The sequence below is a fragment of the Ranitomeya imitator genome, chromosome 1, assembly GCF_032444005.1.
Source record: "Ranitomeya imitator isolate aRanImi1 chromosome 1, aRanImi1.pri, whole genome shotgun sequence".
Taxonomy (NCBI): domain Eukaryota; kingdom Metazoa; phylum Chordata; class Amphibia; order Anura; family Dendrobatidae; genus Ranitomeya; species Ranitomeya imitator.
In genome coordinates this window covers 918,225,266-918,238,900 of record NC_091282.1, presented here as the reverse complement: position 1 = coordinate 918,238,900, position 13,635 = coordinate 918,225,266, and the positions used below count along the sequence as shown (strand labels likewise).

The 13,635-nt window shown below is 42.9% G+C and overlaps 1 protein-coding gene across 1 annotated transcript in view; it reads right to left on the bottom strand.

The window, feature by feature from the left end:
- Positions 1–13,308, bottom strand: part of LOC138655021 (albumin-like) — a 150,771-nt gene extending 137,463 nt beyond the window's left edge. Inside the window, exon 1 of the mRNA XM_069743543.1 lies at positions 13,246–13,308. Within this exon, the coding sequence (XP_069599644.1) occupies positions 13,246–13,292 (47 nt within the window). The 5' untranslated portion in view covers positions 13,293–13,308. The remainder of the gene's footprint in view (positions 1–13,245) is intronic.
- Between the last annotated feature and the right edge of the window lie 327 nt (positions 13,309–13,635).

The window sequence follows — 13,635 nt, the reverse complement described above, 5'->3', positions numbered from 1 at the left end:
CAGTGTGGCCTCTTAACCACCAGGTCATAACACCAACCGCTGCCGCCAGAAGACGGATCATTGTTCAAAGGACCCCCTCTGTGGACCTCTTCCCGGCCATTGCCGGTGCTACAACCCCCGCGCGATCATTTGCGGTGGAGGAGTGTTAAGAACACGATAAGGTTAATAACTGGACTGCTAATATTTCATACTTGCTGTTTCTTCTACCTATTCTTTAACCATTTATCTCCCTGCAAGGAGTTAATATCCTGTTTAAGTAAATTGTGAAGTTTGTTAACCCTTTCTCTGCCTAATGTCTGTCACTGCATCCTGCAACCTGCTTACAAGTACAGCAAAGCCTGTGGTTACAATGCGGAATAAAAGCGAGCGTGGATTTGGTCAAACTACTTGACCAAGTCAGATTTTAAGAGAGATTTGCAGGTTTTGCAGTGGTGCCAATGTCTCCCTACACTCCAGGTTTTGGGAGTGGCCCATGTCCACAAAACCCATTTAAACCTCAGTTTTGGTTTGGATGTGTCAGTGTGTCGTTTGCAAGCATTTGAGCAGGGAGCTCTGTGCAGGACAGGTCTGTGTGAAGACTGACCACAGGCCGGAGAAGGCAACACAATTGACACACCCACGAGTGGCACGGCAACGAGTTTGGTACAGACTGTATTGGATGACCCAGCTGCAATCCGGAGAATAACATTTGCCTTTAATTTGTGAGTTTTGAAAATAAAGACTTTTTAAGTTGGACTAATCTGTCTATTTACTGCTCTTGTGTGAACACCTCTATGTTACACTGCTTAAGCCACCTGAGTGTTGCTTTAGCAGTAAGCAATTTGGGTCATTGTCTTGTTGGAAGGTGAACCTCAGTACCAGTCTTAAATCACTGACAGACTGAAACAGGTTTTGCTCAAGAAAATCTCTGTATTTTGCACCATCCATCTTCCCCTCAGCTCAGACCATTTTCCTTGTCCCTGATGATAAAAAGATCCTCAGAGCATAATGCTGCCAGTGCCACCACCATGTTTCACTGTAGGGATGGTATTCTTTGCGTGATTAGCTGTCTTAGTTTGACACCAGACATAGTGTTTACCTTGGTGGCTAAAAAGTTCAATTTTGATCTCATTTGATCACAGCACCTGTCTTCATACATTTGAGGAGTTTCCCACATGGCTGTTGGCAAACTCAGACAGAGCCTTACCATTTTTGTGTGTAAGTAAAGGCTTTTTTCTGCCCACTCTTCTGTAAAGGCCACCTCTAAAGAGTATACAGCTTATTGTGGTCGTATGGACAGGTACTCCAGTCTTTGCTTGTGAATTCTGTATCTCCTTCAGGGTTACCTGTAGTCTCTTTGCAGTCTCTCTGAATAATGCCCTCTTTGTGCTGAGAGATTTTATGGGCGGACCTTTCTTGGTAGGTTTGATGTGGTAGCATGTTCTTTCCATTTGATGAAAATGGATTTGATGGTGCTTTGGGGGAGCATCAGAGATTGGTATATATTTTTTTTATAATCCAACCCTAACTTGTACTTCACAGCAACTTTTCCTCTGACTTGCTTGGAGATCTCATTGGTCTTCATGGTGTTGTTTGACTAGTTGTGCCTATTGTTTAATGGTGTTGCAGACTCTGTGGCTTTTCAGAAAAGGTATGTATATACTAACAGGACATGTGACACTTATATTGCACATTGTGACACTTGCACACAGGTGGACTTCCTTTCGTTAAGCATGTGACTTTTGAAGATAATTGCTTGCACCAAAAACTAAAAAATTTTAGGAGCTTCAAAGCAAAAAAGGGTTGAATACATATGCACATACCAATTTTTAGTTATTTTGATACCATAAATTTAGTTTATACCTTTATTTTCTCATTTCATCAACTAACTCAATTATTTAGTGCTGATGCATCACACACAAATTGAACTTCAAAAATATTTAAACACTTGTTATAATGTAACAAAATAGGTAAAAAGCCAAGGTGGTGTGGGAGGTTAATACTTTTGCAAGCCATTGTATACCTGGAGCTGTAAGATGTCCAAGTTGTGTGGTCCTTTAGTGACCGCCCCAAGAGAAAAAAAACAGAGGAAGCCAGTGTTCAGTGGAGAAAAAAATTACTTAATGCCAGAAGATCTTCACGGTTATAGAGTACAAAGGATCTTAAAGGTTAAACACTTTGGAAAAAGTCTCTACTATTTAGAATCTTCCCTTTTTTGTCTGAAAAGTGATGCTCTGAAACTTTGTGGAATTCTAACTCTTCCAGTACTATTTTATAGCATCAATTTCATTGTTTGCGTCTGGCTGGGATAGCACGCGCATGGGGTCGCGCGTGCAACAGATATTAAGTGCAACAGTATAAAGAGCTTGGCAGTTTGACAATGGCATTGAAGCTGATGTTTCTCTCTTCTCTTCTTCACACAGGTATTTAATCCATCACCCATTTGTGTGCTGACTGAGAGTGTGAACAGAACCATATCTAGTAAGCTTTTTTCTTAGTATTTAATCCATCACTCCTGTGTTGCTTTTTTATTTTTTATTTTTCCTGTTTTTGTTTTCTGCTTTAAAGTGTTCAAAGCAATTTTTTTGTTTTTTTTCTTTCCCACTGTTTTATGGCTTTGTTCATCATTGGTTGTTTACCCTGCATAGTAATGCCTGCTCTGGCTTTGTGCTAATTGGTTAATTGCTGATTGTGGCCATTTGTTGCCTGATGCTAGCAGACATTTCATCTCATATATATTTTGATCTGGCTGGGATAGCACGTGCGTGGGGTCGCATGTGCAACAGTATAAAGTGTTTGGCAGTTAGACAATGGCAGATGGACAGGGCAGGAGACAGGTAAGGTGCATAAGTTTTTCATCACAATGTGCTTTCCAGGTAATCCCCTGGTTCCATCACTTACATTTCCTTCCTTTGAAGTTCACGCCGTCAGACTCTGTAAGCCCTTCTCCTTGTGAGTGGTGGTTATCACCCTCCAGGCTCCCCCCGCCAGTTTCTAGACCACTTTGCCACCTGGCTTAGTCATCTTCTATCCTGTGACATCCCCGTCCTTATCTCGGGAGACTTCAACATCCCCATCAATGATCCCCTCTCCCAATCTGCCTCTCATCTTCTTTCTCTAACTTCTTCATTCGGCCTCTCACAGTTTACTAATTCTCCTACACATGCGGACGGGAATACTCTGGACCTGGTTTTCTCCCGTCCCGGCTCGCTGCATGACTTTACTAACTCCCCTCTCCCGCTCTCGCACCACAACCTTCCTTCCTTTTCTGTCAAGAATTGTCTCCTCACCCGGGACACCCCCACTTATCACACTTATCGGAATACACGTACCATTAATACCCAGCAGCTTATGGACAATCTCCACACATCTTTAGCCCTCATCTCCTCCCTCTCCTATACTGAATTAGCATTGTCACACTTCAATAATACACTGAAGAATGCCCTAGATGAAGCAGCACCTTCTACACGCAGAAAGACCCGACACAAACAATGGCAGCCCTGGCACACTATGCAAACATGCTTTCTTCAGCGTTGCTCAAGGTGTGCAGAATGGCAGTGGAGTAAATCTCACTTAGCAGAAGACTCCATCCACTATAAGTTCATGCTCAAAACCTATAACTCTGCCCTTCATCTGGCCAAACAATCCTTCTTCACCACCCTCATAACCTCACTATCCAACAACCCAAAATGACTGAAACCTGAAGTACAGGCCCCCATCACCAACCTCAGCAGTGAGGATCTGGCCAGTTATTTCCTAGAAAAAATCAACCACATCCATTAGGATATCTCAGCCCAATCTCCTCAGTGCCTGGATCCCCTTTCCTGCCACACCTCAAGCTCACTAGACATCTTTGAGCCTGTTTCAGAAGAAGACGTTTCCAAGCTCCTCGCTTCTGCTCAGCCTACAACCTGCAACAGCGACCCCATTCCTTCACCTCTCCTGCAGTCTCTCTCACCAGTGGTCACCACTCACCTGACTAAAATATTTAACCTCTCTCTTTCTTCAGGTATCTTTCCCTCCTCATTTAAACATGCCATCATAACCCCAGCCATCCCTGGACCAGAACTGCACTGCTAACTACAGACCTGTCTCTAACCTTTCTTTCATCTCTAAACTCCTGGAACGCTTGGTCCACTCTCGTCTAATCCGCTATCTCTCAGATAACTCTCTTCTTGACCCCTTACAATCTGGTTTCTGCTCTTTACACTCCACTGAAACTGCCCTCACTAAAGCCTCTAATGATATAATAACAGCTAAATCCAAAGGTCATTGCTCTCTGCTGCTTCTCCTGGATCTCTCTGCCGCATTTAACACTGTGGATCACCAGCTCCTCCTCACTATGCTCCGCTCCATAGGCCTCAAGTACACAGCCCTCTCCTAGTTCTCCTCCTACCTCTCTGACCGCGCCTTCACTATATATTTTGCCGGCTCCTCTTCCTCTCCTTGTCCCCTTACTAACGGGGTTCCGCATGGCTCAGTCCTGGGCCCCCTGCTCTTCTCTCTATACACTGCCCCTGTTGGACAAACAATCAGCAGATTTGAGTTACAGTATCATCTCTATGCTGATGACACCCAATTATACACTTCTTCCCCTGACATCACCCCTACCCTAATTCAAAATACAAAGGATTGTCTGTCTGCTTTCTCTAACATTAAGTCCTCCCTCTATCTGAAACTAAATCTCTCTAAAACTGAACTTCTTGTGTTTCTCCCTTCTACTAACCTCACTCTACCCAACATCGAAATTACCCTGGAGGGTTCAACCATAACTCCCCAGCAGCATACCCTCTGTCTTGGGGTCATATTCGACACCAAACTTTCCTTTACTCCTTATATCCGATCACTCATTCGCTCTTGTCACATGCATCTTAAAACATCTCCAGAATCCGACCTTTTCTCACCTTTGAAACTGCTAAGACTCTTACTGTCGCTCTTATTCATTCTCGTCTGCAAACAACTGCAACTCTCTTCTGATCGGTCTCCCTCTTACCAAAATTTCTCCTCTCCAATCCATCTTGAATGCAGCAGCCAGGGTCATCTTTCTGTCCAGCCGCTTCACTGATGCCTCCATCTTGTGCCAGTCATTACACTGGCTACCCATTCGCTACAGGGTCCAGTATAAACTCATCTCTCTTACCCACAAAGCTCTCCACAGCTCTGCACCACCTTATATCTCCTCTCTCATCTCTGTTTATCGCACTACACGTGCCCTCTGTTCTACAAATGACCTAAGGGTACCGTCACACTATACGATTTACCCACGATCACGACCAGCGATATGACCTGGCCGTGATCGTAGGTAAATCGTAGTGTGGTCGCTGGGGAGCTGTCACACAGACAGCTCTCCAGCGACCAACGATGCCGAGGTCCCTGGGTAACCAGGGTAAACATCGGGTAACTAAGCGCAGGACCGTGCTTAGTAACTCGATGTTTACCCTGGTTACAAGCGTAAAACTAAAAAAAAACAAACAGCACATACTTACATTCTGGTGTCCGTCAGGTCCCTTGCCGTCTGCTTCCCGCACTCACAGACTGCCGGCCGTAAAGTGAAAGTGAAAGCACAGCCGCTGTGCTCTGCTTTCACTTTACGGCCGGCAGTCACAGTGCGGGACGCAGACTGCAAGGGACCTGACGGACACCAGAATGTAAGTATGTGCTGTTTGTTTTTTTTTACTTTTACGCTTGTAACCAGGGTAAACATCGGGTTACTAAGCGCGGTCCTGCGCTTAGTAACCCGATGTTTACCCTGGTTACAAGCGAACGCATCGCTGGATCGCATCGCTAGATCGCTAGATCGGTGTCACACACACCGATCTAGCGATGACAGCGGGAGATCCAGCGATGAAAGAAAGTTCTAAACGATCTGCTACGACGTACGATTCTCAGCAGGATCCCTGATCGTTGCTGCGTGTCAGACACAGCGATATCGTAACGATATCGCTGGAACGTCACGAATCGTACCGTCGTAGTGATCGAAATTGTATAGTGTGACGGTACCCTAAGACTAACATCCCACTTAATCCGAACCTCGCACCTCCGTCTCCAAGACTTCTCTCGTGCTGCGCCAGCTCTCTGGAATGCACTTCTCCAGACAATCAGATACCTAGCCCCGACCTATTCAAGCACGCTTTCAAAACCTATCTCTTCAAACAAACCTACCACATCAACTACTCAGTAATTTAACTTTGCCCTGTTCCCTCCTTCCAAATATTATTCTGAATCTGCACCCTACTATTCTTCTGTCTCCACACCCTCCATGCACATGATAACTGCACTTCATACTTGACTATTGCACTTAAACACACAGCAGCTTTAAATCAAAATCCCTATTTATTATAATTGCCAGACCTGAAATAACAAGCACTTTTCACCTATTGTGTCCCCCCATTTCCTTGGAGTTTGTAAGCTTGCGAGCAGGGACATCACCCCTAATGTCCATGTTTAAATTGTCTTAACTTGTACTGAATTTATTGTCAGTACATGTCCCCGCTTAATTGTAAAGTGCTGCGGAATATGTTGGCGCTATATAAATAAAAATTATTATTATTATCTTCCAGTATTCTGCCAGCTGATTGTAGACTGACCTCATGCTGCCAGACTGCTCATTGAGTATTAGTCTGCACTATAAGCATTTGCCCCTCTGCCCACCACGAGAAAAACTTGAATCTTTCGGTCTTGCTCACACTAGCGTAAAACACGGTTTTATCAGATAGCACTCAGCCCAATGTTATACTATGGGGCAGATATGCGATTATTTTCTCTTTTCGATTCAGCATGAGAAAAAAATTTGCAGTATGCTGCGATTACATCTGATTATCGGACCATGCACACCCGTACAAGTCTATAAGCATGTGAAACATCAGACTACACTCGTGGGCTCAAACAAGAAGATGGAGAAATTAAGTTCTTCGTCTTTTCCACACCTGTGCTCTGATTCTCTCATGAGAGAGAATTCAATCACGCCAACATGACAGTCGGCTCAAACTCTGGCAAAGTTTGAGCCAAGTATCATTATCATAATCTCTAGTATGAGAGAAACTACATGTGAGTGAGACCTTAGACAGGTTCTTCAAACCTACTCAATTAAAGTTACATCACACATAAAGTGCCTCCTATGTCCAAACTTCACTGAATGACTCCCCAACCTTCAACCTCCAGCAACATGGCACCTAAGATCACATTAACCCAAGGCTCTTTTGCGGCTATTCTTTAACACATTTTTTCACATTACACCTCAAATTTAAATGTATTCTATTGGGATTTTACGTGCTATACCAACACAAAGTAGAAACTATTTATGAATTTTAAGGGAAATGATACACGGATTTTTAAATATTTTAACCCCTTAAGCCCCGAGGGTGGTTTGCACGTTAATGACCGGGCCAATTTTTACAATTCTGACTACTGTCCCTTTATGAGGTTATAACTCTGGAATGCTTCAACGAATCTTGGCGAATCTGACAATGTTTTCTCATGACGTATTGTACTTCATGTTAGTGGTAAAATTTATTCGATATAACTTGCGTTTATTTGTGAAAAAAATGGAAACTTGGCGAAAATTTTGAAAATTTCACAATTTTCCAACTTTGAATTTTTATACCCTTAAATCACAGAGATATGTCATGCAAAATACTTAACAAGTAACATTTCCCACATGTCTACTTTACATCAGCACAATTTTGGAACCAACATTTTTTTTTGTTAGGGAGTTATAAGGGTTAAAAGTTGACCAGCAATTTCTCATTTTCTGCAACACCATTTTTTTTTTAGGGACCACATCTCATTTGAAGTCATTTTGAGGGGTCTATATGATAGAAAATACCCAAGTGTGACACCATTCTAAAAACTGCACACCTCAAGGTGCTCAAAACCACGTTCAAGAAGTTTATTAACCCTTCAGGTGTTTTACAGGAATTTTTGGAATGTTTAAATAAAAATGAACATTTAACTTTTTTTCACACAAATTTTATTTCATCTCAAATTTGTTTTATTTTACCAAGGGTAACAGGAGAAAATGGACCCCAAAAGTTGTTGTACAATTTGTCCTGAGTACGTTGATACCCTATATATGGGGATAAACCACTGTTTGGGCGCATGGCAGAGCTCGGAAGGAAAGGAGCGCCATTTGACTTTTCAATGCAAAATTGACTGGAATTGAGATGGGACGCCATGTTGCGTTTGGAGAGCCCCTGATGTGCCTAAACATTGAAACCCCCCCAAGTTACACCATTTTGGAAAGTAGACCCCTTAAGGAACTTATCTAGATGTGTGGTGAGCACTTTGACCCACCAAGTGCTTCATAGAAGTTTATAATGCAGAGCCGTAAAAATAAAAAATCATATTTTTTCACAAAAATGATCTTTTTGCCCCCAATTTTTTATTTTCCCAAGGGTAAGAGAAGAAATTAGACCACAAAAGTTCTTGTGCAATTTGTCCTGAGTACGCTGATACCCCATATGTGGGTGTAAACCATTGTTTGGGCGCATGGCAGAGCTCGGAAGGGAAGGAGCGCCATTTGACTTTTCAATGCAAAATTGACAGGAATTGAGATGGGACGCCATGTTGTGTTTGGAGAGCCCCTGATGTGCCTAAACATTGAAACCACCCAAAAGTGACACCATTTTGGAAAGTAGACCGCCTATGGAACTTATCTAGATGTGTTTTGAGAGCTTTGAGCCCCCAAGTGTTTCACTGCAGTTTATAACGCAGAGCCGTAAAAATAAAAATTCTTTTTTTTTCACAAAAATGATTTTTTAGTCCCCAGTTTTGTATTTTCACAAGGGTAACAGGATAAATTGGACCCCAAAAGTTGTTGTCCAATTTGTCCTGTGTACGCTGATACCCCATATGTGGGGGGAAGCACTGTTTGGGCGCATGGCAGAGCTCGGGAGGGAAGGAGCGCCATTTGGAATACAGACTTAGATGGATTGGTCTGCAGGCGTCACGTTGCATTTGCAGAGCCTCTGATGTACCCAAACAGTAGAAACCCCCCACAAGTGACCCCATATTGGAAACTAGACCCCCCAAGGAACTTATCTAGATGTGTTGTGAGAACTTTGAACCCCCAAGTGTTTCACTACAGTTTATAACGCAGAGCCGTGAAAATAAAAATTCTTTTTTTTTCACAAAAATGATTTTTTAGCCCCCAGTTATGTATTTTCACAAGGGTAACAGGATAAATTGGACCCCAAAAGTTGTTGTCCAATTTGTCCTGTGTACGGTGATACCCCATATGTGGGGGGAAGCACTGTTTGTGCACATGGCAGAGCTCGGAAGGGAAGGAGCGCCATTTGGAATACAGACTTAGATGGATTGGTCTGAAGGCGTCACGTTGCATTTGCAGAGTCCCTGATGTACCCAAACAGTACAAACCCCCCACAAGTGACCCCGTATTAGAAACTAGACCTCCCAAGGAACTTATCTAGATGTGTTGTGAGAACTTTGAACCCCCAAGTGTTTCACTGCAGTTTACAACGCAGAGCCGTGAAAATAAAAAAAAACTTATTTTTCCCACAAAAATGATTTTTAGCCCCCCACATTTTTATTTTCCCAAGGATGACAAGAGAACTTGGACCCCAAAAGTTGTTGTCCAATTTGTCCTGAGTACGCTGATACCCCATATGTTGGGGTAAACCCCTGTTTGGGCGCACCGGAGAGCTCGGAAGGGAAGGAGCACTGTTTTACTTTTTCAACGCAGAATTGGCTGGAATTGAGATCGGACGCCATGTCACATTTGGAGAGCCCCTGATGTGCCTGAACAGTGGAAACTCCACAATTCTACCTGAAACCCTAACCCTAACACACCCCTAACCCTAATCCCAATGGTAACCCTAACCACACCCCTAACCCTGACACACCCCTAATTCTAATCCCAACCCTAATCCCAACCGTAAATATAATCCAAACCCTAACCCTAATTTTAGCCCCAACCCTAACCCTAACTTTAGCCCCAACCCTAACCCTATCTTTAGCCCCAACCCTAACCCTAACTTTAGCTCCAACCCTAACCCCAACCCTAACCCTAGCCCCAACCCTAACCCTAGCCCTAACCCTAGCCCTAGCCCTAACCCTAGCCCCAACCCTAGCCCCAACCCTAGCCCTAACCCTAACCCTAGCCCTAACCCTAGCCCTAACCCTAACCCTAGCCCTAACCCTAGCCCTAACCCTAACTCTAGCCCTAACCCTAGCCCTAACCCTAGCCTCAACCCTAACCCTAGCCCTAACCCTAGCCCCAACCCTAACCCTAACCCTAGCCCTAACCCTAGCCCTAACACGAAAATGGAAATAAATACATTTTTTTAATTTTATTATTTTTCCCTAACTAAGGGGGTGATGAAGGGGGGTTTGATTTACTTTTATAGCATTTTTTGTATTGGATTTTTATGATTGGCAGCCGTCACACACTAAAATACGCTTTTTTTATAGCAAAAAAGTTTTTGCGTCTCCACATTTTGAGACCTATAATTTTTCCATATTTTGGTCCACAGAGTCATGTGAGGTCTTGTTTTTTGCAAGACAAGTTGACGTTTTTATTAGTAACATTTTTGGACACCTGACAGTTTTTGATCGCTTTTTATTCCGATTTTTGTGAGGCAGAATGACCAAAAACCAGCTATTCATGAATTTCTTTTGGGGGAGGCGTTTATACCGTTCCGCGTTTGGTAAAGTGGATGAAGCAGTTTTATTCGTCGGGTCAGTACGATTACAGCGATACCTCATTTATATCATTTTTTTATGTTTTGGCACTTTTACACGATAAAAGCTATTTTATAGAAAAAATAATTATTTTGGCATCGCTTTATTCTCAGGACTATAACTTTTTTATTTTTTTGCTTATTATGCTTTTTGGCAGCTCGTTTTTTGCGGGACAAGATGACGTTTTCAGCGGTATCATGGTTATTTATATCCGTCTTTTTGATCGCGTGTTATTCCACTTCTTGTTCGGCGGTATGATAATAAAGCGTTGTTTTTTGGCTCGTTTTTTTTTTTTTTTCTTACGGTGTTCACTGAAGGGGTTAACTAGTGAGACAGTTTTATAGGTCGGGTCGTTACGGTCGCGGCGATACTAAATATGTGTACATTTATTGTTTTTTTTTTTAGATAAAGAAATGTATTTATGGGAATAATTTTTTATTTATTTATTTATTTAGTAATTTTTTTTTTTTTTTTTACACATGTGGAAATTTTTTTTTTGACTTTTTTACTTTGTCCCAGAGGGGGACATCACAGATCGCCGATCTTACAGTTTGCACAGCACTCTGTAAGATCGGCGATCTCACTGACATCGCTGCAGGCTTACCAGCACCTGCAGGCGACCCGGAAGTACTCCCTGCAGGACCCGGATGCAGCCCCGCGGCAATTTTGGATCCTGGGACTGCAGGGAGAAGACGCTCGGTACACGGTAAGTACATCACCGTGTACCGATCGTCTCAGGGAAGCCCGCAGATTGCCCCCTCCCTGCGCGATGCTTCCCTGTACCGCCGGCACATCGCGATCATGTTTGATCGCGGTGTGTCGGGGGTTAATGTGCCGGGAGCGGTCCGTGACCGCTCCTGGCACATAGTGCCGGATGTCAGCTGCGATAGTCAGCTGACACCCGGCCGCGATCGGCCACGCTCCCCCCGTGAGCGCCGCCGATCGCATATGACGTACTATCCCGTCACTGGGAATTAAGTCCCAGGTCACCTGGACGGGATAGTACGTCATATGGGATTAAGGGGTTAAAAATGGAAATCTTAAAATTGTGAAGGGCATTTTTATTCATTCCCAGAGTTAATACTTTGTAGGACCTCCTTTCACTGAAATTACTTCTGCAAGTGTTTTAGGGCATGTCTCTACCAACTTTGAAGCTCTAGATTTTGAAATGGATGTAAAGTGCCTGTGACCAGCAATTTTCAAGTTTTTCCACCAACTTTCAATGGGATTTAGGTGTGGACTGTGACTGGGCCATTGAAACACATGAATTTGCTTTGATCTAAACCATTCCATTGTAGCTCTGGCAGTATCCTTAGAGTAGTTGACCTGCTGGCAGTAGAACCTACGCCCCAGTCTCAAGTTTTTTGCAGCCTCTAACACTCTAACAGGTTTTACTCCAGGGTTGCCTTGTATTTAGCTTCATCCTTCTTGCCATGAAGTCTGACCAGCTTCCCTGTCCCTGCTGAAGAAAAGCATTCCAAGGCATGATGCTACCACTACCATGATGCTACCACCACCATGTTTGATGGTCGGGATGTTGTTTTCAGGGTGATGTGAAGTATCACTTTTCCACCACATATAGCATTTTGCATTTAGCCCAGAAAGTTCAACTTTGGTCTCATCTGACCAGATCACCTTCTGCCGCATGCTAGTTGTGTCCATTAGCACAGGCCTTTTGACTGCTTCTCCAATTAGGGCTTTCCTTGCTTAGAATATAAGTTTAGATGTCTTGTGCCATACTCCTTCCATTTTTGGATGTTGGATTGAACACTGCTTGAGGTGTTCAGAGCTTGGGCTATTTTTATTTATAACTTAACAATGCTTTACTCTTCTCCACAACTTTTTCCCTGACCTGTCCGGTGTTTTCCTTGCATTTCATGATGCTGTTTGATCCTTTAGGGGATGAATACAAACGCACATAATAATTTTCAGATTTAGATTTTTTAAATAATTAGAAAACCACGTATCATGTAATTTATATTACACAAACACTTCATACTTTGTTTTGGTATATCACATAAAATCCCAATAAAATACATATAAGTTTCTGTGTGTCATGTGGAAAAATGTGGAAAAGTTCACAAGGCATGAGTTCTTTTTCAAAGTATTGCATATTGGCATAGCAGAAACTCCAAGGCATCTCCTGTAAGAGAGCAGCCAATACTACATATTCAAGAGAGCAGCCAGTACTACATATTCAGTCTTCATTATGAAATTATTCAGTTCTGGGACAACATAATTTACTTAGCATTCTGGTTTTTGTATGCGTTATATCACAGCCTGGTGCAAATCCTTTACCTTTGATTGTCCCTCTTGGTGAACTGGATTTTCATTTATTTTTCATATGCGGTGTTATTATCTGTCTAAAAACTTTTGCTCATACTATATTAATATCCACTGTATAACAGGAAGGAGTGGACGATCAAAGATATATTTATAGATTTTTCTGTGCTGACTACATGGTACTATTTTTTATCCAATAGTCTTAATAATCTGAATTTATAAACTCCTCAACATTGAAATTGCAGCACCAAGAAGGAAAAGTCGCACACAGCACATTATACTCACCTATGTAGAAGCCTTTGTTTCCTGGTTGGTCCAATCAGCTGAATCATTCCCGTGCTGCCTCGCACAGTGTGCTGCACGGGGAGGCTGGTGCAGGAGGGTTTGGCAGAGATTATGGTGGTACATGTTGTGACATCACCGACTAGTCTCTGCCAGACAGGAAAACTCTTGTCCATGAGTCAGCGGCTCCTCCAGAATCAGTAGAGAGCTGCTTGCATGACTAGGTGTGCTATCTAGGACACCATGCAGAATGCTGACAGGGAGTATATTATATACTGTCAGGGTATGTGCACACGTCCGGATTTCTTGCAGAAATTTCCTGAAGAAAACCGGAAATTTTCTGCAAGAAATCCGCATTTTTTTGGCGTTTTTTTTCCCTTTTTTTTTTAGCAT